General features: G+C 47.2%; 1 protein-coding gene across 4 annotated transcripts in view; it reads left to right on the forward strand.

The window, feature by feature from the left end:
• EBAG9 (estrogen receptor binding site associated antigen 9) overlaps positions 1-27165 on the forward strand; it is a 37285-nt gene that overhangs the window by 6716 nt on the left and 3404 nt on the right. For all 4 annotated transcript variants that reach the window (XM_063924499.1, XM_063924500.1, XM_063924497.1 and 1 more), the window contains exons 3-7: positions 213-311; positions 6797-6875; positions 11415-11564; positions 12227-12334; positions 13803-13894. In XM_063924499.1, the coding sequence (XP_063780569.1) occupies positions 229-311; positions 6797-6875; positions 11415-11564; positions 12227-12334; positions 13803-13894 (512 nt within the window). In that variant the 5' untranslated portion in view covers positions 213-228. The remainder of the gene's footprint in view (positions 1-212; positions 312-6796; positions 6876-11414; positions 11565-12226; positions 12335-13802; positions 13895-27165) is intronic.

Genomic DNA, 27165 nt, shown 5'->3' on the forward strand with positions numbered 1-27165 from the left:
GGTAACAAAATCTCAGCGGGCGCCTGGCTTCTCCCTCGGTTAGGTGAGCGTGGCCCAGCCGGATCAAGTGGCTTTGCGTGCCTTATACGGCCCGTGGGCCTGAGGTTCCCCATCCCTGCCCTAAATACTGGGATTTGAATGTTACTGGAAACTGAACAGCCAAGACGTATGGTTTATGTAGTAGAGACGCTAACATGCTTTGTTTACTGTAGGTAAATACCCCTCAGGATGGCTGTCACGCAGTTCCGTCTGTTCAAGATATGCACTTGCCTTGCATCCATCCTCGCCTTCTTCAGGAGATTAATATGCAGGTATCGCCTGTCTGACCTTTCCCGTACGCTTATTCAGAACTTTTTGTTTTTACACCTGACATGTTTCCCTATTTTGCTTTTTGCATTGGAGGATGCAGCACCATGGGGTATAGGCCTGTAATGCCAGTTAACCTAAATAGCATTTGTCTGGTTGTTTGATTGTACTTTTCTGGAACGAAGTGTGGGGATTATTCATGGTATGTATAGGTTTATAAAGTGAAACAGTTCTGTTTTGTGTATTACACGTACAGATGTGTCCTCATACATCATTGTTGCAGTTGCGCACCAGGTCCCGTGAGACTCTGCTGGCGCCGGGCGTCTTTTTGCCGGAAATGTGTCTTAGTCGCAATGCAACGAGGATGCACCAGGAGACTTGGCTGATTAATATGACATGCGGCACTTATACGTCTCTGCGCGGCAGAGTATCTGACTCTGAATATGAAGTGCTACGATGCAGTAGCCGCTGAATTTTTTATTTTTATTTTTTTCCAAGCCAAGTTCTATTGTGCTTCATATGCAGACTCTGTCGCACAAATATATATAGACGCCCGATGCTAGCAGTGTTGCACGGGACCTGGCGGCTCGCTTGTGCTGTGTGGCGTATTGAGACTGGATGTGTGAGGACACATCCGCATGTTGTGACATAGCAATCAGTCAGATCTTTCAGTTTGTCTAACCTTCATATGTTCCACTTTGTCCTTCAAATACTTTATAATTGTCAATGTTTTATCACCACCTTCTCCTTGATAATTCCCGCTGGCCCCAATATTTGTAGCGGTCTCCTAAAGCCTTTCATTTTCGCAACCTTAGTTATCTCTTTATTTCTCTATCGTCCTAGTGGATGCTGGGGTTCCTGAAAGGACCATGGGGAATAGCGGCTCCGCAGGAGACAGGGCACAAAAGTAAAGCTTTCCGATCAGGTGGTGTGCACTGGCTCCTCCCCTTATGACCCTCCTCCAAGCCAGTTAGATTTTTGTGCCCGGCCGAGAAGGGTGCAATTCTAGGTGGCTCTCCTAAAGAGCTGCTTAGAGAAAGTTTAGCTTAGGTTTTTTATTTTACAGTGAGTCCTGCTGGCAACAGGATCACTGCAACGAGGGACAGAGGGGAGAAGAAGTGAACTCACCTGCGTGCAGGATGGATTGGCTTCTTGGCTACTGGACATCAGCTCCAGAGGGACGATCACAGGTACAGCCTGGATGGTCACCGGAGCCGCGCCGCCGGCCCCCTTACAGATGCTGAAGTAAGAAGAGGTCCAGAATCGGCGGCTGAAGACCCTTGCAGTCTTCTAAAGGTAGCGCACAGCACTGCAGCTGTGCGCCATTTTCCTCTCAGCACACTTCACACGCAGTCACTGAGGGTGCAGGGCGCTGGGGGGGGGCGCCCTGGGAGGCAAATGTAAACCTATATACTGGCTAAAAATACCTCACATATAGCCCCCAGAGGCTATATGGAGATATTTAACCCCTGCCAAACTTCACTAAAGAGCGGGAGACGAGGCCGCCGGAAAGGGGCGGGGCCTATCTCCTCAGCACACAGCGCCATTTTCTCTCACAGAAAGGCTGGAGAGAAGGCTCCCAGGCTCTCCCCTGCACTGCACTACAGAAACAGGGTTTAAACAGAGAGGGGGGGCACTAATTGGCGATATAAATATCTATATAAAGATGCTATTAGGGAGAAACACTTATATAAGGTTGTCCCTATATAAAATTATAGCGTTTTTGGTGTGTGCTGGCAAACTCTCCCTCTGTCTCTCCAAAGGGCTAGTGGGTCCTGTCCTCTATCAGAGCATTCCCTGTGTGTGTGCTGTGTGTCGGTACGTGTGTGTCGACATGTAGGAGGACGATGTTGGTGAGGAGGCGGAGCAATTGCCTGTAATGGTGATGTCACTCTCTAGGGAGTCGACACCGGAATGGATGGCTTATTTAGGGAATTACGTGATAATGTCAACACGCTGCAAGGTCGGTTGACGACATGAGACGGCCGACAAACAATTAGTACCGGTCCAGACGTCTCAAAAACACCGTCAGGGGTTTTAAAACGCCCGTTTACTTTAGTCGGTCGACACAGACACAGACAGGGACACTGAATCCAGTGTCGACGGTGAATAAACAAACGTATTCCTTATTAGGGCCACACGTTAAAGGCAATGAAGGAGGTGTTACATATTTCTGATACTACAAGTACCACAAAAGAGGGTATTATGTGGGATGTGAAAAAACTACCATAGTTTTTCCTGAATCAGATAAATTAAATAAAGTGTGTGATGATGCGTGGGTTCCCCCCGATAGAAAATTATGGGCGGTATACCCTTTCCCGCCAGAAGTTAGGGCGCGTTGGAAAACACCCCTTAGGGTGGATAAGGCGCTCACACGCTTATCAAAACAAGTGGCGGTACCGTCTATAGATAGGGCCGTCCTCAAGGACCAGCTGACGGGAGGCTGGAAAATATCATAAAAAGTATATACACACATACTGGTGTTATACTGCGACCAGCGATCACCTCAGCCTGGATGTGCAGAGCTGGGGTGGCTTGGTCGGATTCCCTGACTAAAAATATTGATACCCTTGACAGGGACAGTATTTTATTGACTATAGAGCATTTAAAGGATGCATTTCTATATATGCGAGATGCACAGAGGGATATTTGCACTCTGGCATCAAGAGTAAGTGCGATGTCCATATCTGCCAGAAGATGTTTATGGACACGACAGTGGTCAGGTGATGCAGATTCCAAACGGCACAAAGGTGTATTGCCGTATAAAGGAGTTATTTGGGGTCGGTCCATCGGACCTGGTGGCCACGGCAACTGCTGGAAAATCCACCGTTTTTACCCTAAGTCACATCTCTGCAGAAAAAGACACCGTCTTTTCAGCCTCAATCCTTTCGTCCCTATAAGATCATATCTGCCCAGGGATAGAGGAAAGGGAAGAAGACTGCAGCAGGCAGCCCATTCCCAGGAACAGAAGCGTTCCACCGCTTCTGACAAGTTCTCAGCATGGCGCTGAGACCGTACAGGACCCCTGGATCCTACAAGTAGTATCCCAGGGGTACAGATTGGAATGTCGAGACGTTTCCCCTTCGCAGGCTCCTGAAGTCTGCTTTACCAAGGTCTCCCTCCGACAAGGAGGCAGTATGGGAAAAAATTCACAAGCTGTATTCCCAGCAGGTGATAATTAAATTACCCCTCCTACTACAAGAAAGGGGTATTATTCCACACTATATTGTGGTACTGAAGCCAGAAGGCTAGGTGAGACTTATTCTAAAAAAAATTTTGAACACTTACAAAGGTTCAAATCAAGATGGAGTCACTCAGAGCAGTGATAACGAACCAGGAAGAAGGGGACTATATAGTGTCCCGGGACATCAGGGATGCTTACCTCTATGTCCCAAATTTGCCCTTCTCACTAAGGGTACCTCAGGTTCGTGGTGCAGAACTGTCACTATCAGTTTCAGACGCTGCCGTTTGGATTGTCCACGGCACCCCGGGTCTTTACCAAGGTAATGGCCGAAATGATGATTCTTCTTCGAAGAAAAGGCGTCTTAATTATCCCTTACTTGGACGATCTCCTGATAAGGGCATAGTCCAGGGAACAGTTGGAGGTCGGAGTAGCACTATCTCGGATACTGCTACAACAGCACGGGTGGATTCTAAATATTCCAAAATCGCAGCTGATCCCGACGACACGTCTGCTGTGCCTAGGGATGATTCTGGACACAGTCCAGAAAAAGGTGTTTCTCCCGGAAGAGAAAGCCAGGGAGTTATCCGAGCTAGTCAGGAACCTCCTAAAAACAGTGCATCATTGCACAAGGGTCCTGGTAAAAATGGTGGCTTCCTACGAAGCAATTCCATTCGACAGATTTCACGCAAGAACTTTTCAGTGGGATCTGCTGGACAAATGGTCCGGATCGCATCTTCAGATGCATCAGCGGATAACCCTATATCCAAGGACAAGGGTGTCTCTCCTGTGGTGGTTATAGAGTGCTCATCTTCTAGAGGGCCGCAGATTCGGCATTCAGGATTGGGTGCTGGTGACCACGGAGCCCAGCCCGAGAGGCTGGGGAGCAGTCACACAAGGAAAAAATTTCCAGGGAGTGTGATCAAGTCTGGAGACTTTTCTCCACATAAATATACTGGAGCTAAGGGTAAATTTATAATGCTCTAAGCTTAGCAAGACCTCTGCTTCAAGGTCAGCCGGTATTGATCCAGTGGGAAAAACATCACGGCAGTCGCCCACGTAAACAGACAGGGCGACACAAGAAGCAGGAGGGCAATGGCAAAAACTGCAAGGACTTTTCGCTGGGCGGAAAATCATGTGATAGCACTGTCAGCAGTGTTTCATTCCGGGAATGGAAACTGGGAAGCAGACTTCCTCAGCAGGCACGACCTCCACCCGGGAGAGTGGAAACTTCATCGGGAAGTTTTTTCCACATGATTGTAAACCGTTGGGAAATACCAAAGGTGGACATGATGGCGTCCCGTCTGAACAAAAAACGGGACAGGTATTGCGCCAGGTCAAGAGACCCTCAGGCAATAGCTGTGGACGTTCTGGTAACACCGTGGGTGTACCAGTCGTGTATGTGTTCCCTCCTCTGCTTCTCATACCTAAGGTGCTGAGAATTATAAGACGTAGAGGAGTAAGAACTATACTCATGGCTCCGGATTGGCCAAGAAGGACTTGGTACCCGGAACTTCAAGAGATGCTTACAGAGGTCTTATGGCCTCTGCCGCTAAGAAGGGACTTGCTTCAGCAAGTACCATGTCTGTTCCAAGACTTACCGCAGCTGCGTTTGTCGGCATGGCGGTGGAAAGCCGGATCCTAAGGGAAAAAGGCATTCCGGAAGAGGTCATTCCTACCCTGGTCAAAGCCAGAAAGGAGGTGACCGCACAACATTATCACCACATGTGGCGAAAATATGGCGTGGTGTGAGGCCAGGAAGGCCCCACAAAGAAATTTCAACTCGGTCGTTTCCTGCATTTCCTGCAAACAGGAGTGTCTATGGGCCTCAAATTGGGGTCCATTAAGGTTCAAATTTCGGCCCTGTCGATTTTCTTCCAGAAAGAATTGGCTTCAGTTCCTGAAGTCCAGAAGTTGTCAAGGGAGTATTGCATATACAACCCCCTTTTGTGCCTCCAGTGGCACTGAGGGATCTCAACGTAGTTCTGGGATTCCTCAAATCACATTGGTTTAAAACCAGTCAAATCTGTGGATTTGAAGCATCTCACATGAAAAGTGACCATGCTCTTGGCCCTGGCCTGGACCAGGCGAGTGTCAAATTGGTGGTTTTTTCTCAAAAAAGCCCATATCTGTTTGTCCATTCGGACAGGGCAGAGCTGCGGACTCGTCCCCAGTTCTCTCCCTAAGGTGGTGTCAGTGTTTCACCTGAACCAGCTTATTGGGGTGCCTTGCACCTACTAGGGACTTGGAGGACTCCAAGTTGCTGGATGTTGTCAGGGCCCTGAAAATGTGTTCCAGGACGGCTGGAGTCAGGAAAACTGACTTGCTGTTATCCTGTATGCACCCAACAAACTGGGTGCTCTTGCTTCTAAGCAGACTATTGCTAGTTGGATGTGTAATACAATTCAGCTTGCACATTCTGTGGCAGGCCTGCCACAGCCAAAATATGTAAATGCCCATTCCACAAGGAAGGTGGGCTCATCTTGGGCGGCTGCCCGAGGGGTCTCGGCTTTACAACTTTGCCGAGCAGCTACTTGGTCAGGGGCAAACACGTTTGCTAAATTCTACAAATTTGATACCCTGGCTAAGGAGGACCTGGAGTTCTCTCATTCGGTGCTGCAGAGTCATCCGCACTCTCCCGCCCGTTTGGGAGCTTTGGTATAATCCCCATGGTCCTTTCAGGAACCCCAGCATCCACTAGGACGATAGAGAAAATAAGAATTTACTTACCGATAATTCTATTTCTCGGAGTCCGTAGTGGATGCTGGGCGCCCATCCCAAGTGCGGATTATCTGCAATACTTGTACATAGTTACAAAAATCGGGTTTTTATTGTTGTGAGCCATCTTTTCAGAGGCTCCGCTGTTATCATACTGTTAACTGGGTTTAGATCACAAGTTGTACGGTGTGATTGGTGTGGCTGGTATGAGTCTTACCCGGGATTCAAAATTCCTCCCTTATTGTGTACGCTCGTCCGGGCACAGTACCTAACTGGCTTGGAGGAGGGTCATAAGGGGAGGAGCCAGTGCACACCACCTGATCGGAAAGCTTTACTTTTGTGCCCTGTCTCCTGCGGAGCCGCTATTCCCCATGGTCCTTTCAGGAACCCCAGCATCCACTACGGACTCCGAGAAATAGAATTATCGGTAAGTAAATTCTTATTATTTTGAAGTCTGGGCTGTGGGAGCAGAATATCCATGAACAGAACTGGAAACTGTTTCCCAGTTTGGGAATTATTACAGTAACCTACGTCCATACCTGTGTAGCTTTGGTCGGACTATAAATGAACCTCCAATGCTTTTCTCTTTAGGTCTGGGCGAGGCAGGAAACTCAGTGGTGATCAGATAACTTTGCCAACTGCAGTAGACTATTCCTCCGTTCCTAAGCAGGTAAGCTGAGGCCTTCTGTAGGCTCCATCCATAACTCCCATTGTGTCTTCTGCTGGTCTCTGGTGAGTGACTGACAGATGTGAATGGTTCAGCAGATCCCTGTGCGTGTGTAAGGCATAAAACAAGATGGCTGGGGGTTAGTGTAGCGGATATCATCCTTTATACAGCACTGATACGTTACATGGCAGATAAATTGTACAGATAAATTATTTAGTCAGCTTACAGTTTAATTCCCAGCTTTATAGTATTTTTAATAACTTTGCAGTGTGTTTTTGATCTTTGGGATGACATCCATGCAAGTACACACAAGCTGCATCCAGACGCTGTCCTAGTTTGAATCACATCCCACACCCCTTACCCCATTCCTGCAAGGCACCTTCCAAGAGATGTTCAGGTGTAGAACATCATTTGTAATGTTTGAAACATAACATTGCAATTATTTTTATACGTTTTCCTTCTCTAGCGCCACCGTGTGGTCACATTGCAGAGTTTACTGGTTCATGGGGCAGGTGATGCAAATCTTCAGTAGGCATTGTGTGGGGGGGAAATGCATGGAAGCTGTAATTAGCAAATGTAGATGGTTTGGCAGCTGCAGACGTAGGGAGCAGCATATCTGCGGGTCAGTGTTGGCCAGAGCTAGCCATGTGAGTGTGCTAATTATCGTTAAACGTGTAATAAATCTATCCCATAGAGCAGAGTTTCCCAAACTTTGGTATTACAGTCCAAGTTTTAGGGATATTCATGCTTGTGGTTAAATTAAATTGACTGAGTCACCTGTACCCATATGGAAATCCATATGGAAATCCTTAAAACGGTAAACCTGGACTGTAATGGCAAAGTTTTGGAAACTCTACATAGAGATTTATTATTGAAGCATCATTTTCTGTAGGGTAAAGGCTTGTGGCCTGTTACATCTGGCGATATGGTCTGGTGGAATTAGGGTTATAGCAATTCTTGGTGGGCTCTTGTAATCTTTAAATATTTGTGAATGCTTAACAATGTGGTTTGTGATGGGGCAGAGCATTACAGAGTTGTATCGGTAGAACTAATAGTTTTCCTTCTCATCAAAAAGTCACTGGAGGTAAATTCCATCATTTGCCTCATGGTTGGAAGTTCATCATCTTCTCGCCAGCACACCAGAGAAGCACAGAGGTGCCGCACGTGGAAGCCGTGTTTTCAGCGGTTTGGAGGCACCTGGTTTAAGGAGCATTTAGGGCTGACTGCCTTTTTTGGCCAACCTTCCTGGAGTCCTTTCAAAATATTTAGACCAATGGATGTTCATTATTCAAGAACCGGCGGTTTTTAACTTCAACAAAGGTTACAAGATCAAATTATACTGTACACCCAGAGGTAAATTCATCAGACTCTCGAGTGGAACTTGAGTCATTACCAGACAGTTTATAGATGATGTTGTAAAAAGAACTACTTGCTTCTCTTTCACTGACGCAGAGACACTGGCATCAGGAGCGGAGGCAGCATTTCTCCATCTGAAGCGATTCAATAAATTATTTTCCACATGTTCAGTTTTTTTTTATGCCTGTCCACCGCTTCCAGGTCATATATTGGTCATTTAGACTTTCAACTTTTTCAAGAACTTTTTCCAAAGCCACTCTTCTGAAACAAGGGATCATTTTACCTTTATCTGGATGACCTTTGTGTAACAGGAAAGTCTAATCCACAGGTTCTCAAACTCTGTCCTCAGGACCCCACACAGTGCATGTTTTGCAGGTCTCCTCTCAGAATCACAAGTGAAATAATAGGCTCCACCTGTGGACCTTTTAAAATGTGTCAGTGAGTAATTAATACACCTGTGCACCTGCTGGGTTACCTACAAAACATGCTCTGTGTGGGGTCCTGAGGACCGAGTTTGAGAACCCCTGGTCTAATCTAATGACATATCACAGCCTAGGTGGTGGTGATCTTTTCAGGTACACAGTGCCTTTACAACACTTACATTGCTTGGTGGTATTGGATAGACACAGCAGAAACAGCATCTTTATCAGAAGACTTGTCCATAGTCCGCATGTAGCATGACCACCGGCAAATGGTGCCAGTAAGGAATGGTCGTCTTATCTTAGGAATGTTCTCATCCACTGTGTAGGCATTTTTCCTTGGGCAACGTGGCCTCTTCAGCTGCACCTATGCAGTTGGTAGGATCACAATCACTTCTTTAGCTTAAGTCAACATACTTCCAAATGCTGCAAGGACATTCCCAGGATCCAAGACTACAAGATTATGGGGAAACAAAAGGACTATGATCACAACAGACTTCAGCTCCAAGGGATGGGTCTTTCATCTACTTGGAAAGTTGGGATAAGTAGTATGGGGCCAGAGGCGAACACTAATGCACAAGAACATTGGGTAAACAAGGGCAGTACGGCAATTGATTCATCATTTCCAACCTCTCAAGATACCAACATCAGGATCTTTTAAATTAGCCAGACCGTATATGCGTTCCTAAACCTCAGAGGAGGTCATAGAAGCAGAAATGTTGGCGGAAGAATCGGCTGTTGGTTCACGAACAGAAGGAAATGTGTTCTCCTCTGTGGCATTGCATATGACAAATAAAAACAAGAAGTGATTCTCGTTGGGCATAAAGTCCATCCAGTAGAATGTATTATCATCTGTTATTACAAATGTTAGACACCCCCCCCCCCCCCTCCCCAAGCAAAAGTGATGGCAACAGCTATACAAACAATAGAATATTTGTAGACAACTCTTTCCAATCGAATGCACCTCAAACGATCATGACCGTGAGCTTGCAAGAGATTAGTAGCAGTCTGTTACTAAGCGGCTATACATTAATAGGTTAGTGGAAATAGCAATTAGCGGTAGCGTGTCTCTTGCTAGCGTCCCAGCATAGATATAATCATCCATAGGGCTCCTAGATCTGAGACCATGTGAATCCAGCCAATACACTAGTAGTCACCTTGCGAGTGTGCGGAGTTCCAGCCAGATGGGTTACCGTGGCAACACCAAATCTATAGTGTGTGTGTGAAGAGCTCCTGTCTCAGGATGTAGCAGTGGCCATCCAGTCCTGGAGAAGTGGAGTCCTTAATTCCGTTTATGGTTAACGCTGTATCATAGGGGATCCGGACTGAAAGTCGACAGTAACTAGGTCGACAATGTCTAGGTCGACCACTATTGGCCGACAGTAACTAGGTCGACAGGGTCAAAAGGTCGACATGTTCTAGGTCGACATGAGTTTTTCACATTTTTTTTTCTTTTTTTGAACCTTTTCATACTTAACGATCCACGTGGACTACGATTGGAACGGTAAGCTGTGCCGAGCGAAGCGGTAGCGGAGCGAAGGCACCATGCCCGAAGCATGGCGAGCGAAGCGAGCCATGCGAGGGGACGCAGTGCACTAATTGGGGTTCCCGGTCACTCTACGAAGAAAATTACACCAAAATAACATTAAAAATTAATGTCGACCTTTTGACCTGTCGACCTAGAACATGTCGACCTTTTGACCCTGTCGACCTAGTTACTGTCGACCAATAGTGGTCGACCTAGACATTGTCGACCTAGTTACTGTCGACTTTCAATACCACACCCGTATCATAGAGCAGTGTAGTCGACAATCCACATTATGGTGAGATCAGAGTTGGGATGTTACAGCTGCGCAGGGGAGTGACGTCAACGCGTTTCGTTCCATAATCTACCGGTACTTTTTAAAGACGATGGCAACATCTGCAAACTGTTCCTGTCACGGTGACCCCAGAAAACTGGAACAGTTGCTCTGCCGAATCAGAGGAACTTTATTGGGCTCACACTTCAGATTGTCTCTGTTCTGATGAAACAAGGCAACCTACCTGGAGAAATGCGTTCGTGTTGAGATACTGTACAGACCACATCATTACATGGCAGTTGGACTTATACATGTGACATTAAATTGGAGCGCTTCTTTCCTTGTGGTTATTGACCACTCTTCATGGTCATCCATCACTTGGCTCCTCTCCCCAACTTGGGTTGTGAGCTAAATCCACCGTAAATCACAGGCCACAATGTGAGCACTCATAGGGAGCAATTCAATTGGTTTCCCCCCCAGCTCCCACTAGATGGCGCTTAACGGAGCAATTCAATTGTTCTGTTTAGGCGTGCATGCAGGGAGTAAACACATATCAGCTCGCAGCCTTCTGAGGTTTGAGCTGAAATGTTCGAAAACACTCTAGTTTGAGCGCCCTAACCAGGACTTTAGACAGGTCTAGCCGGCTGAACCAGGTACTAATGGGTGCACAAAAGTGGCACGCGCGCCCAAGTGGGGGAAACAATTGAATAGATCCGGTGTGCACCTATTATGTTTGGGCACCCACAAAACAGTTAAATCCGCCCCCCCCCATAATTACTACTTTCACTTACCTCAAAATGCTTAACGTTACAAATCGCTATTTCACTAGGGAAATCAATGGAAAATGTTACCTTTTCCCCTCATCGTTTAGAATGTTTTTTGTCTCTAGTTAATACGTTTTTTTTTTTTTTTGCCTCTGCTGGAACGTCTCTCCTATCGCTTCCTCACCCATTTTGTTTGTCACCAAGGTGGAAGATTGGAGCTCGTGGGATGAAGACGACCCCACAAGTGTGAAGATTGAGGGTGGAAATGGGACTTTAGCGACACAGAACTCTGTGGAGCAAGATGAACCCGATTACTTCAAGGACATGACGCCGACCATCCGGAAAACGCAGAAGGTGAGTTGCTCCTATTATGTGACATGAGTTGCTGTGTCACTTTTTCTGTAAGTAAACCCAAAAATAAAATCTACATTTTTAAAAAAAAAAAAGAAAGAAATACAAATAAATAAAACCTTTCCATTACGGTTAGTATGCGACAGTGATGCATGTGTATTATATACCCATTTCCAGCAGTTCTCGCTAGCGGCCAGCTGCTGTAAGGGTCCCTCTCACAGTGGGAGATAGAATATTCTTTGTTCTCTATATGAAATACTATCTGTAATTCTTTGCACTCATTTGTAAGTGTGGAATAATTGGTTTCCGGGCTGTTTTAGGCTAAAGTTTAGCAGGGCAACAGAATACCAGGATTTCAGGAGGTTGGTGTAATTGCTGCCAGCAGGTGGCGCTGCATTCATTCGATTTAACCACTTGACTATATTTCCCTTAGCAACCGTTAATAATTTTTATCTTTATACATTTAATATACTTTCAAAATATTTTTTTTAATATTATATTAAGTGCATCAGCACAGTGGATCTCCTCATCCAAAAATCGAGGACCCAGTGGGGCAGCGCAGTCACATGTGATCTGATTGTGCCAGTTAAGTGGTTAATTACAAGACGGTGAATGTAGTGGTGCAATGCATTGACCTTTCTTCTCTTCCATGTTATTACTTGCAGATTATTATTAAGAAGAGGGAGCCAATTAATTTCACGGTCCCAGATGGGGCCCTAGGATTTTCCAGCAGATTGGCAGCTTCACAGGATATTCCATTTGTTCATCAATCTGTAAGTAAATGTGTAAATATTCTGCTCCTGTTACATAATTATAGATCAGTCCAGTCTTTTATCATCTGCTTTGAATTGATCGGCTGTTGTGTCACAAGTTCCTGGTCAATTGATCGGCTGATTAATGGTTCAGGCCACAATATAGATGTAGGTAGTGAGCTCTTTGTAGCGCGTTTGTGGTTATTTTGTAGACTGATCCAGTGTTTCTGAGAACACCGCCTATAGATCCTTAGAACTTCACGAGGAAGCCTCTGTGGAATTACTGCGGCACCACTAGCTGGTTGTTGGTGAATTGAGGGTGCTGCGTGGTGTTTGGCTCAGTCTGTAAAGGGCTGCCCTTATAGGCTCCACATACAGTTTAAATCTTTCTATACTATAGGAACTCTGGTAACATGGGGAACTTAGGGGCCCATTTATCAATGAGTTTTAACTATTTGAAACTCGTTGTGTATGACCAATAGTGCTCCAGCCAACCAGCTCCTAATTGTCATGTGTTTGAAAAATGACAATTGGGAGCTGATTGGCTGGAGCGCCATTTATTATACGCCACAAGTTTTAAATAGCAAAAACTTGGTGATAAATGTACCCCTGGGTTTCTTACACACCGGTTACAACAGTTGCTGCAGTTTCCAAGTGTGGTAAAGTTTTGTTTTTTTTACAAATTCTCTTTTCACTGTCCTTATTAGAGTGCTGATTTTGGTGGCTCCTGAGAGCGTAGTTTAGGGAAGTAGAGTTTACAGCAGTTTCAAGATCTGAAAAGTGATTGATGTAAATATGGGGGGACGAGCGAGGCAGTAGCCCTGCTGTACCATGAATGGAATGTGGCGTACGGCGCATTTATCTCTGTGTGAGGAAGTTAATCCTTTGTAGAATATCTATCATCAGGATAAATGGTTAGTCTCCCCTTTAATGGTGTGTTTGCGTCGCTCTTTGCATAGTTCTGGCAGTGGCGTAGCAATAGCCACCGCGGTTGGCTTGGGGTAACGTGGGGACAACTGTCCTGGGCCACCACGTCACTGTCGGTGCAGCAGAGAGGAGCTGCTGGCCTGGGGAGCAGCACTGTGGGAGAGATGTCCCTCCCAAAATGGCCGCCTCCTCAGAGGAGACAGTTGTTATTAAGGATGCTAGAGGAGGCTGCAACTATTTTCGGAAGGACATTTTCAATAGTGTGAAGAGGGCAGGCAGGGGTAAGGGAATCCCTTGACAACGAGCAGAAACCCCTGACAGCGAGAGAGCCTGTCAATGAGTAGGTACCCCTTTTTTTTTTTTTTCTTTTTTTTTTTTTGGCAGGGGGACGCAAAATTTGTAGTTATGCCACTTGTTTCTGGTTGTAGCTCCTTTTCGCCTCACTAGCTACAATTCATTGTGTAGTGTAATGCAGATCACTTGTCATACAGAGCTGAGCGGAGAAGTGACACGGCTCTGTCAAGCATACAGTGCTTAACGTTTTGTCGCTGTGCGTTTCTAGGCAGAATTGGGGGATTTGGAAACTTGGCAAGAAAACTCTAATGCTTGGGAGGAGGAGGAAGATGCTGGCTGGCAGGCGGATCAAGTTCTGAGGTAAGGGCACAGGCAGACTGCTTCTGTGGTACGGCCTCTTTCCTGGTCTATATATTGTCATGTTTCTTCCCAAATTTATTCACGTTTCCACCCACGGGCATGGTTTCATGGCTGGGAAGATTAACAGGAGCATTGCAGACTATGGCCCTAATTCAGAGTTGATCGTAGCAGCAAATTTGTTAGCAGTTGGGCAAAACCATGTGCATTGCAGGTGGGGCTTTAACATGTGCAGAGAGTTAGATTTGGGTGGGGTGTGTTCGAACTGAAATCTAAATTGCAGTGTATAAATTAAGCAGCCAGTATTTACCCTGCACAGAAACAAAATAACCCACCCAAATCTAACTCTCACTGCAAATGTTATATCTGCCCCACCTGCAGTGCACATGGTTTTGCCCAACTGCTAACAGATTTGCTGCTGCGATCAACTCTGAATTACCCCCTATGGTCGTTTCGTAATAGGATGCAGAATTGTGACAAACCTGACATTTCATAGTTAGCAGATAAACTTAAAGCGGTGACGATTAGCGAGTCAAAGGCACCCAGGTTTACTAAACATTTCTGCTTTAAAGCGATCTGCTAAATTGCCTATGTCTCAGGTCTTGTGACCTATTACACTTGATCCTCTAAGGAGTCTATGGCCTAATTCAGAGTTGATCGCAGCAGCAAATTTGTTAGCTAATGGACAAAACCATGTGCAGTGCAGGTCGGGCTTATGTAACGTGCAGAGTTAGATTTGGGTGGACTGTGTTGAAACTGAAATCTAAATTACAGTGTAAAAATAAAGCAGACAGTATTTACCCTGCACAGAAACCACATAACTCACCCAAATCTAACACTCCCTGCACGTTACATCTTGCCCCCCTTGCAGTACACATGGTTTTGCCCGTTAGCTAACAAATTTGCTGCTGCGATCAGGTCTGAATTAGGCCCTATGTACTATGAATTACAGTAGTCATAGGGGACGGTTATAGGTATAGCACTGATATTAGCTGCTGTTACCACGAAGGGGCCAATTGAATTACCTGTTGCCAGCGGCTTTGCCAGATGTGTCTCAAAGCAGATTCCTGCTCGTAGCCTATGGAGATGCCATCAGAGATCAGACTACTGTCATTTTCTTTATCATCCATAAGGGATACTGGGGACTGGGGTCACTTAGTACGATGGGGTATAGATGGGGGTCCAAAGGAGCCAGTGCACTTTAAATTCTTCAAACTGGGTGTGCTGGCTCCTCCCCTCTATGCCCCCTCCCACAGCTCAGGAGAGGCTGCACACACTGGAGCTCCAGAGGATTTTTTTCTTCAGTTTATTTTCAGTGTTTATTATTTTCAGATAGACTGTTGCGCAACAGCCTACCTGTACTGAGGGATGCCTGGGGGGGGGGGGGGGGGGGGGGGGAATGACCGACCTCGACCTCCTGGAGGTGCTGAGTCGGATTCCGCTGACAGGACAACGGTCCTGGCGGTCAGTGTACCTCTGATATCGCGCTGTAGCCCACACACGCGCAGCACACCCCAGCACATAGCCCAGGCCTGGCCAACCTGTGGCTCTCCAGCTGTTGTAAAACTACAAGTCCCATCATGCTTTGCCACAGTTTTGCTATTAGGGAATGCTAAAACTGTGGCAGGGCATGCTGGGATGTGTAGTTTCACAACATCTGGAGAGCCACAGGTTGGCCAGGCCTGACATAGCCTGAAGAACAGAGAGTGGTGAGTGTTGCCAGGGGGTCCCTCTAGCAGGGTCCCCCTGGTTCTTGGTGTGACGCTTTGTGGGCATACGGACTCCCTCTGGGGTGATCCCATAGCACCCCCTTGCGCAGACTGGCAGTAAAAATAAGTGTTGGGGCCTCATTTTACACATAATAGGGGACATTGCCAATATAAAAATGACTGTAACTCTGGTGCCACAGCAGGGGGCGGAGCTACCTGAGAGCGGGACCAGAGGCTTCCTGGCACCATTTCCTGCACACTCATCGCTGCAGCAGGACAGCCAGTTCCTCCAGGAGATACTCCACAACCAGACACTGATACAGGGGTGTAGTTAAGGGGGAGAGCCTGCGGTGGGAACCTTTTCTTAGGCTCCTCGTGCATTAATACAACCAAATTGCCTATCTTCTAACTAAATTGTTAGTTACAGGCTGGGTGCTGGTCCCTCCTCTGAGTCTCTCCACACATTTTGGGCTGGGCAGGCTTGCTTGTACCTGCATCTGTGTGTGAATGTAAATGTTCCCTGTCAGCATGGTGAAGAAAGCGGTGTGTATTATGTGTCACACCAGGTTTTCCCCCTCCCCTGCAGATTCTCTCATGTGTGAGCAATGCAGTCAGCCTTCACAAGAAAGTGGGGCTTTCGGGGGTGATTTACAGGAACCAGCTTTGTTAAGTTCTATTAAAACTATGATGGCTGACATGTCCAATGAGTTAACTACGGCCTGACGGGAAAGGCAGCAGTTACAACAGTCTATGGCTGTTCTGGCTAAGGATAAGTCAGAGGGCAGATGAGTGTCCCCTCTCACCTCCACTACCCCAAAAAAGGGGCTTACCTGACATTCTCTCTGAATCCGACGAGGGGGAAGGGGAGGAGCTGGAATCTACTGCGGAGGCGCAAGAGTCCTCTCCAACGCAGGACGTAGAGTCTCTTATACTTGCTATAAGGGGATGTTTTGCATATTCCTGGTAATGAGACGGATGTGCAGCAAAATTTTTTTTTTTTTTTGCACAGAAAAAAGTGCTGGTCACCTTTCCTGATTCAAAAGATTTGGATGATCTTTTCAGGGAGCCATGGGTTTCTACTGACAAGAAATTCAAAGTAACAAAAATTGGTTGCTGCTTTTCCATTTGCTTAAGAGGGGCGAAAGGGCTGGGAGACTCCCCCTGCTGTAGATGCTTCGGTATCACGCCTGTCAAAAAGACTGCTACCAGTCCCCGGGGGCTACTGTCTTAAAGGAACCTGCGGTCAGGAAAATTGAAAACACCTTGATATCTATTTTTGTTGCAGCAGGAGCCTCTCAAAGGCATGTTATTGCAGGCTGTTGGGTGCCTCACGTCATTCATATCTGGGTGGGTGACCTTCAGGAGGGCCTGACCAGAGAGAAATCCCTGGCAGAAATGGTGATGCTGATTCAACATATCCAGGAATCTACTTGTTTCCTCTGTGAGACAATAAAAAGCATAGGCATTATTAATGCTCGTACTCCTACCATGGCGGTTTCTGCACGCAGGGCGTTGTGGCCTTGCCAGTGGGTTACGGACGCAGTCAAAAAGTGTGGAGGCTTTACCTTTCACAGGAGATTGGCTTTTTCACATTTCGAAGGCTACTGCTGGAAAATCCACGTGCCTCCCACTGGCTAGGTGCTCCTACACGGGACCTTCCCTGCTGTCCTTTCGGACCGCAAGATATAAGGGAAAAGCCGGAGGTGCCTCAAATGCGGCAAGAGGCTCCAGAGGTAAGTCACGAAAACCTGCCACCACAGGGTCTCGGGACCAGGGCGTCAGCTCTGTCTCCTCAAAATCCTCAGCATGACTGTGTCCCTCCGCTCCTGGGGGATCTCAGAATGGGAGCTCATCTGAGATTTTTCAGCTTTATTTGGAGAAGCTCCTGCCAGGATGCTTGGGTAAAAGACCTGATTTCCCATTTCTCCGCCTGACAGGTTTTTTAGGTCCGGCTTACCGTCATCCGAGGAACTACGCCTTACATTACAGGAGGCCATTCAAAAATTGGTTCAGAATCAAGTCATTCTTCCAGTGCCAATTCAACAACGGGGTGAGGCATATTATTCCAGACTTTTTGTGGTACCGAAACTGGACAATTTGGTGAGGCCCATTTTAAACCTCAAATGGTTAAACCCATATCTGCGTGTTTTTCTGTTCAAAATGGAGTCTCTGAGACCAGTGATCTCAGGTCTGGAGGAGGGGGTCTACTTAGTCTCTGTGGACATAAAGGATGCGTACCTCCATATTCCAATATGGCCGCCTCATCAAGCCTTCCTCAGGTTTGCTCTGCTGGACAAACACCATCAGTTCCAGGCACTACCCTTCGGCCTATCCACGGTTCCCAAGAGTGATGGCGGAAATTATGTTTCAACTCGGGATTCAGGGGGTGAACATTGTCCCCTACCTGGACGATCTTTTGATAAGTGTTATCAAAGGAACAACTGTTGGACAGCATAAACCGTACAACAACACTATTGTCGCATCACGTATGGAGTCTCCATTTACTGAAATCTCACCTCGAGCCAACTCAAAGGCTCCAGTTACTGGGGATGATTTTGGACACCAGCTCAGAAGGTCTTCCTTCCCGAGGACAAGGCAAGGACGCTTCAGGAGATGGTTCGTGCAGTACTGAAGCCAAACCGGATCTCAGTACATCTTTGCATACGCATTTTGGGAAAGATGGTGGCCTCCTACGAGGTGATTCAGTTTGGAAGATTCCATGCAAGGACTTTCCAACTGGATCTCCTGAGAAAATGGTCGGGTTCGCATCTACAGACGCACCAGGTCATACGTCTCTCGCCGCAAGCCAGAATTTCTCTCCTATGGTGGTTGCAGTCCTCCAACCTCTTGGCGGGTCTGAGCTTTGGGATACAGGATTGGATTCTCATAACCACAGACGCGAGTCTTCGAGGTTGGGGAGCGGTCACCCAAGGGGCACAGTTCCAGGGCAGGTGGTCAGGCCACTAAGCCATTCTTCCAATAAACATCCTGGAACAATGCTCTGAACAGGTTCAGTCGAACAACGCCACAGCAGTGGCGTGCATCAATTGACAGGGAGGGACAAAGAACAGGGCCTGCATGTGGGAGGTATCCAAAATACTCCTCTGGGTAGAAAAGAATGCAAGGGCAGTATCGGCCATATTCATTCCGGGAGTGGACATCTGGGTGGCGGACTTCCTAAGTCGTCACGACCTACACCCAAGAGAGTGGGGACTCCATCCGCAGGTATTTCTACTAATAACAGATCAGTGGGGCTGTCCACAGCTCAATCTGATGGCCTCTCGACTCAACAAAAAGCTGCGTCGCTATTGCTCCAGGACAAGGGACCCTCAGGCGGTGGCTGTGACGCACTGACGTCATGGGCTTACCAGCTGGTGTACCGGTTTTCTCTGATCCCGTTACGCCCCATGGTTCTAAAAAGAATCAGAAGGGAGGGTGTTCAGGCAATTCTAATTGTCCCTGATTGGCCTCGAAGAGTTTGGTACACAGATCTTCTGGCTATGGTAGTGTAAGACCCCTGGCATCTGCCACTGCAGGAGGATCTTCAGCAAGATCTTCCGGCTGCTTCGGCCACTTCCTTGAATTCTGAATCCTGAGTCCTTGGATGTGGTGCGAGCCCTGAAGATCTATGTCAGGAGGACAACTGTTGTCCGAAATCGGATTCCCTCTTTGTGCTGTATGATGCTCAAAAGAAGGGTTGTCCTGCTTCAAAGCAGTCGATTGCTTGTTGGATTAGGCTTGCCATTCAGCAGGCCTACTCTTTGGCGGTCTTGCCTGTTCCACAGTCTATCAAGGCCCACTCTACTAGGTCGGTGGGTTCTTCCTGGTCGGCGGCCTGGGGTGTCTCGGCTTAGCAGCTATGCCGGGCCGCTACCTGGTTGGGGACAAACACGTTTGTCAGGTTCTACAGGTTTGATACCCTGGCTACAGAGTATGTCCAATTCGGACGTATGGTACTGCAGTCGTCTCAGCACGTTCCCGCCCGTTCTGGGAGCTTTGGGACGTCCCCTTTGTACTAAGTGACCCCAGTATACCTTATGGATGATAGAGAAAAGAGGATTTTAATTGCCTACCGGTTAATCCTTTTCTCGTAGTCCATAAGGGATACTGGGCGCTCGCCTCTATGCTTCGACTTTTCTGCAAGTTTTGTTGTTGTGCGCGGTTGTTTGAATCAGCTGTTTCTGTTTCACTTGCTGTTGCTGGTTTGCTTGTTCTTCTGTGTGCTGGTTCGTTACTCTCCCCACTCGTTCTCTTGTCATGTTCCTCTTCTCAAGTATGTCCGTCTCCTTCAGGCACAGTTTTCCTAGACTGGGCTGCGGGGGAGGAGCCAGCACACCCTGTTTGAAGAATTTAAAGTGCACCGGCTCCTTTGGACCCCGTCTATACCTCATCGTACTAAGTGACCCCAGTATCCCTTATGGACTACGAGAAAAGGATTTACCGGTAGGTTATTAAAATCCCCTTTTTGGCAGCGCACATCAGATTTGAAGCTGGCTGAATGTATGAATGGGTTCTAGTCAGGATGTTGACTGTCAATGCCCATGTGATCTTGGGGTCGACTTTAGAATGTTGACAGATGACATCCACAATGTTTATGCTGACATCATGTCAGCATTAGAAAATATTGACATAATCAATTAGGGTTAAGTTGCAATTAGTTATGGTTTAGGTTGCTGTTAGGGTTCGTTTTAGGACCAAATATCAGTGTTTACTTCGTGACGGTCAGCATTTTGAAAATGTCAACATTACCAGTGTCAACGTAATGTCTACACATGAATTTAGTCCATGCTGCCATTCATGAAGTTGGTGAGGTCCATTTCACATTTTTTTGAACACTGGTAATGATAACTTAAATATGAATAGGTTTACTCTGGCATAGTCTGTGACTGGCATTGCGTTGTAGAGTGGTGACGAGTATGTATGCCCTCCTTACATAAATCTGGGTGCTGTTGTCAACGGAGAATGGTGTATACTGGTTCTTTGTCTTTTTATGGAAATCTGATCTTCCTATTGCGACATCCCATTTTCATCAGGAATTGCTGCTGTCACACAATTATTCTCCTCATTAGGATATGGCGGCAGAAGTAGTTAATGATCTATTGCGTCTGTAGACCATGAAATATTACACAGTGCTCTGCACAATTCCTCTGCCCGCTAGATATTACAGTCTGTGTAACGTAAGGAGCAGGCATTGGGGGATAACGGAGCTTCACTTCGCCTCTCGTAGAGCTGTAATAATCTGAAACGTTTGTCCATGGAGGTACAATATTATCAGTCAGCAACCAAGCAGCTCCGAGCCTTTCAGTCTAGCATGGAGGTTTCAGAATAATGTTGCTGCTATTTCTTCAGGGCCTAATTCACTATAGATTGCTAATGAGGCTAAAGGTATCCGGTCTCTAGGTCGACCACTATTGGTCGACAATAAGTAGGCCGACACGGTTTCTAGATCGGCAGGGACTCTAGGTTGACATGACAAAAGGTTGACATGAGTTTCACATTTTTACACGGTAACCTCTGCCAAGTGCAGCGAGGCACCTCGTGAGCCATGCAAGGGGACACTGTGCACTAATTGGGGTTCCCAATCTCATGTCGACCTAGAACCCATGTCAACCTGCTTACTGTCGACCAGTAGTGGTCGACCTAACTCTTGTCGACCCTCCAAACCACACCCGAGGCTGAAAGGGTGTAGTATGTGTTGCCGGCGGTCGGTCTCCCGGCGACCAGCATACTGGCGCCGGAATACCGACCGCAGTCATACAGACAGCTGGGGTAGCGCAAATGAGCCCCTTGCGGGCGTGATCTATTCTCCCTCTAGGGGGGTCGTGGACCCCCAAGAGGAAGAAAAGTTGTCGGTATGCCGTTGGTTGGGATTCCGGCGCCGGTATGGTGGTCGTTGGGAGCCCGGCTGCCGGCAACACATACTACACCCTTCCAGAGTACATTCGACAGCTGCGGCTGAACCACGCCTACTCAGAATAATGCGTTTGCAGTCGCACCAAGCGCCATGTTTGTCATCGCAGATGACATCTGGTACACGCCCTGAAACCGGCCATGACACCCCTGCATTTTCCCAACCACCCCCCACAAACGCCATGTTGCCACCCTACGAACGGTCACTTCCTGTCCATCCAAATTGCGATCGCTCTTCACTTAGGCTGCAAATGCACAGCAATTACATTTTGCCCTCCGCACACGCACAATGCATTTGCACAGCATGTGCAGTCTGCCGATTAATCGGCGCAGTCAGTCCTTAATGAGATTCATTAACCAGAAGAGTTTGAATTTAATAATAGAATAATGGGGATAGGATCCTCACAAACCACAGTCACCAACTTTTAGAAATGAATAATCGGGATTGCCTCTACTTGTACGTCTGTATTGGTTAAGTTTGTCCAATCAGAGTATTGCACATCTTTTACCTAACCCAGAGTTTATTAAAGTCATAAGGTTACTGTAATGTTTGAATTTCTGAAACACTGTCAGATAATGATTATTTCTCTGACGTCCTAGTGGATGCTGGGAACTCCGTAAGGACCATGGGGATTAGCGGCTCCGCAGGAGACTGGGCACAAAAGTAAAGCTTTAGGACTACCTGGTGTGCACTGGCTCCTCCCCCTATGACCCTCCTCCAAGCCTCAGTTAGATTTTTGTGCCCGGCCGAGAAGGGTGCACACTAGGGGCTCTCCTGAGCTTCTTAGTGAAAGTTTAGTTTTAGGTTTTTTATTTTCAGTGAGACCTGCTGGCAACAGGCTCACTGCATTGAGGGACTAAGGGGAGAAGAAGCGAACCTGCCTGCTTGCAGCCAGCTTGGGCTTCTTGGCTACTGGACACCATTAGCTCCAGAGGGACCGAACACAGGCCCAGCCTCGGAGTCTGGTCCCAGAGCCGCGCCGCCGGCCCCCTTACAGAGCCAGAAGCAAGAAGAGGTCCGGAAAATCGGCGGCAGAAGACCTCAGTCTTCACCAAGGTAGCGCACAGCACTGCAGCTGTGCGCCATTGCTCCTCATACACACCTCACACTGTGGTCACTGAGGGTGCAGGGCGCTGGGGGGGGGGGGGGCGCCCTGAGCAGCAATAAAAACACCTTGGCTGGCAAACATACATCACATATAACCCCCAGGGCTATATGGATGTATTTTAACCCCTGCCAGAATCCATAAAAATGCGGGAGAAAAGTCCCCAAAAAAGGGGCGGAGCCTATCTCCTCAGCACACTGGCGCCATTTTCTCTCATTTTCCGTTGGAGGGAAGCTCCCTGGCTCTCCCCTGCAGTTACTACACTACAGAAAGGGGTTAAAAAAGAGAGGGGGGCACTAATTAGGCGCAGTATTAATAAAACAGCAGCTATAAGGGGAAAAACACTTCTATAAGGTTATCCATATATATATATATATATATATATATATATATATATATATATATATATATATATATAGCTCTGGTGTGTGCTGGCATACTCTCCCTCTGTCTCCCCAAAGGGCTAGTGGGGTCCTGTCCTCTATCAGAGCATTCCCTGTGTGTGTGCTGTGTGTCGGTACGATTGTGTCGACATGTATGAGGAGGAAAATGGTGTGGAGGCGGAGCAATTGCCTGTAATGGAGATGTCACCCCCTAGGGAGTCGACACCTGAGTGGCTGAGCTTATGGAAGGAATTACGTGACCGTGTCAGCTCTTTACAAAAGATTGATGACATGAGACAGCCGGCTACTCAGCCTGTGCCTGTCCAGGTGTCTCAAAGGCCATCAGGGGCTCTAAAACGCCCGTTACCTCAGATGGCAGATACAGACGCCGACACGGATACAGACTCCAGTGTCGACGATTAAGAGACGAATGTGACTTCCAGTAGGGCCTCACGTTACATGATTGAGGATATGGAAAATGTTTTACATATTTCTGATAATACAAGTACCACTAAAAAGGGTATTATGTTGGGTCAGAAAAAACTGCCTGTAGTTTTTTCCTGCATCTGAGGAATTAAATGTGATGAAGCGTGGGTTTCCCCCGATAAAAACTGTTAATTCCTAAAAAGTTATTAGCATCATACCCCTTCCCGCCAGAGGATAGGGCACGTTGGGAAACACCCCCTAGGGTGGATAAAGCGCTCACACGCTTGTCTAAACAGGTGGCACTACCGTCCCCGGATACGGCCGCCCTTAAGGAACCTGCTGACAGAAGCAGGAAAATATCCTAAAATGTATATACACTCACACGGGTGTGATACTGCGACCAGCAATCGCCTCAGCCTGGATGTGCAGTGCTGGGGTGGCTTGGTCGGATTCCCTGACTGACAATATTGATACCCTAGATAGGGACAGTATATTACTGACTATAGAGCATTTAAAAGATGCATTTCTATATATGCGTGATGCACAGAGGGATATTTGCCGACTGGCATCAAGAGTAAGTGCGCTGTCCATTTCTGCCAGAAGAGGGTTATGGACAAGACAGTGGTCAGGTGATGCTGATTCCAAAAGGCATATGGAAGTATCGCCTTATAAAAGGGAGGAGTTATTTGGGGTAGGTCTAACAGACCTGGTGGCCACGGCAACGACTGGGAAATCCACATTTTTACCCCAGGTAGCCTCTCAACATAAGAAGACGCCGTATTATCAGGCGCAGTCCTTTCGGCCCCATAAGGGCAAGCGGGCAAAAGGCTCCTCATTTCTGCCCCGTGGCAGAGGGAGAGGAAAAAGGCTGCAGCAAACAGCCAGTTCCCAGGAACAGAAGCTTTCTCCCGTTTCTGCCAAGTCCTCAGCATGACGCTGGGGCTTTACAAGCGGACTCAGACAGTGGGGGCCCGTCTCAAAAATGTCAGCGTGCAGTGGGCTCACTCACAGGTGGACCCCTGGATCCTTCAGGTGGTATCTCAGGGGTACAAATTGGAATTCGAGACGTCTCCCCTTCGCCGTTTCCTAAAGTCTGCTTTACCGACGTCTCCCTCCGACAGGGAGGCGGTATTGGAAGCCATTCACAAGCTGTATTCCCAGCAGGTGATAATCAAGCTACCCCTCCTACAACAGGGAAAGGGGTATCATTCAACGCTGTTTGTGGTACCGAAGCCGGACGGCTCGGTGAGACCTATTTTTTTTTTTTTTTTTTATCGTAATCATTTTATTGTCAATGCATCACTTCACATTACAAAAGTATCAGGTTCAGTAATATAAAGAAATATGTACATGTAGATAGCCAAATACAATAAGTTAGAAAAACCTCAAGGTCAATTAACACCAGGTCTTCGGTGTCTTATCAAAAGTAGTTTTGAACAGAGGCATGTACACATCGTAACATAATTGAGTATCCTTCAGTGTAAATAGGTTATAAGTGTTAGAACCCCCAAATAAAAATAAAAATAGAAAGATTTGGGGAAAAGAGAACATCTCCCTGCTAGTCTCCATACCATGGGGTTATGAGGGGGCCGGGACCATGTAACACCACTAGCCGTCAATTTGCTATTACTATAGGAGGGTCCCCAACTGCCAATCTAGTCTCATACCATAGTGTTTCTTTCAATGAATTTTTTATTCTAATTTGAAAATCAGTAGGGAGGGTGGCGATATAGCTTTCCCAAGATTCAAAGAATTGCCCCACCAATTTATCTTTTTGTATAGTAGTTTCTATCCAATGCATTTGGAATAGGTGGTGTAGCTTCCCTTTGAATAGAGGTAAGGTAGGAGGATCCTTAAGGATCCAGGCCTGTAGAATGGCCTTTCTCGCTGCCGCACTTATTGCCAAAAGTAGCCGTTTGCATCCCTTTTTAACTCTCTCCCCCGACGGAAGAATTCCGAAAAGTGCCCATTCTGCCGTGAATGGAATAAAATTAATCGGCTCTTCCATGGCATATTGCCGTACTTGCAGCCAAAAGTGGCGGATAATCGGGCATGTCCAAAAGCAATGCATGAGATCGGATTCGGGTGTATGGCATTTAAGACATCTATCCGAATCCGCCATGCCCGCCAAGTATTGCTTATATGGGGAGAAGTAGGTCCTATGGGTGATATTATAGAACATTTCTTGATACTGTGCCGAAGGCAATAGTTTACAGGATTGAAGCAGGCTGTTTAAAATTATTTCACATGAAAGCCTAGGGAAATCAGATGTCCATTTCTGCATCCCATATTGTGATGCAGAGTGGTCGAGTAGAGTAGTAAGTTTTCTATAATGTATGGACATGGCCCTCTTCGTGGCAGGCGGAGGTGAGACCTATTTTAAATCTGAAATCCTTGAACACTTACATACAAAGGTTCAAATTCAAGATGGAGTCACTCAGAGCGGTGATTGCGAACCTGGAAGAAGGGGATTATATGGTGTCTCTGGACATCAAGGATGCTTATCTCCATGTCCCAATTTGCCCTTCTCACCAAGGGTACCTCAGGTTTGTGGTACAGAACTGTCACTATCAGTTTCAGACGCTGCCGTTTGGTTTGTCCACGGCACCCCGGGTCTTTACCAAAGTAATGGCCGAAATGATGATACTCCTTCGAAGGAAGGGAGTTTTAGTTATCCCTTACTTGGACGATCTCCTGATAAGGGCAAGATCCAGGGAACAGTTGGTAGTCGGGGTAGCACTATCTCAAGTAGTGTTGCGGCAGCACGGTTGGATTCTCAATATTCCAAAATCGCAGCTGATCCCGACGACACGTCTTCTATTCCTAGGGATGATCCTGGACACAGTCCAGAAAAAGGTGTTTCTCCCGGAGGAGAAAGCCAGGGAGTTATCCGAACTAGTCAGAAACCTCCTAAAACCAGGCCAAGTGTCAGTGCATCAGTGCACAAGGGTCCTGGGAAAAATGGTGGCTTACTACGAAGCAATTCCATTCGGCAGATCCCACGCAAGAACTTTCCAGTGGGACCTGCTGGACAAATGGTCCGGATCGCATCTTCAGATGCATCAGCGGATAACCCTGTCACCAAAGACAAGGGTGTCTCTCCTGTGGTGGTTGCAGAGTGCTCATCTTCTAGAGGGCCGCAGATTCGGCATTCAGGACTGGGTCCTGGTGACCACGGATGCCAGCCTGCGAGGCTGGGGAGCAGTCACACAGGGAAGAAATTTCCAGGGTTTGTGGTCAAGCCTGGAGACATCACTTCACATAAATATCTTGGAGCTAAGGGCCATTTACAATGCCCTAAGCCAAGCAAGACCTCTGCTTCAAGGTCAGCCGGTGCTGATCCAGTCGGACAACATCATGGCAGTCGCCCACGTAAACAGACAGGGCGGCACAAGAAACAGGAGGGCAATGGCAGAAGCTGCAAGGATTTTTCGCTGGGCGGAAAATCATGTGATAGCATTGTCAGCAGTGTTCATTCCGGGAGTGGACAACTGGGAAGCAGACTTCCTCAGCAGGCACGACCTCCACCCGGGAGAGGAGGGACTTCACCCAGAAGTCTTCCACATGATTGTAAACCGTTGGGAAAAACCAAAGGTGGACATGATGGCGTCCCGCCTAAACAAAAAATTGGACAGGTATTGCGCCAGGTCAAGGGACCCTCAGGCAATAGCTGTGGACGCTCTGGTAATACCGTGGGTGTACCAGTCAGTGTATGTGTTCCCTCCTCTTCCTCTCATACC

The sequence above is a fragment of the Pseudophryne corroboree genome, chromosome 5, assembly GCF_028390025.1.
Source record: "Pseudophryne corroboree isolate aPseCor3 chromosome 5, aPseCor3.hap2, whole genome shotgun sequence".
In the NCBI taxonomy this organism is placed as follows: Eukaryota; Metazoa; Chordata; class Amphibia; order Anura; family Myobatrachidae; genus Pseudophryne; species Pseudophryne corroboree.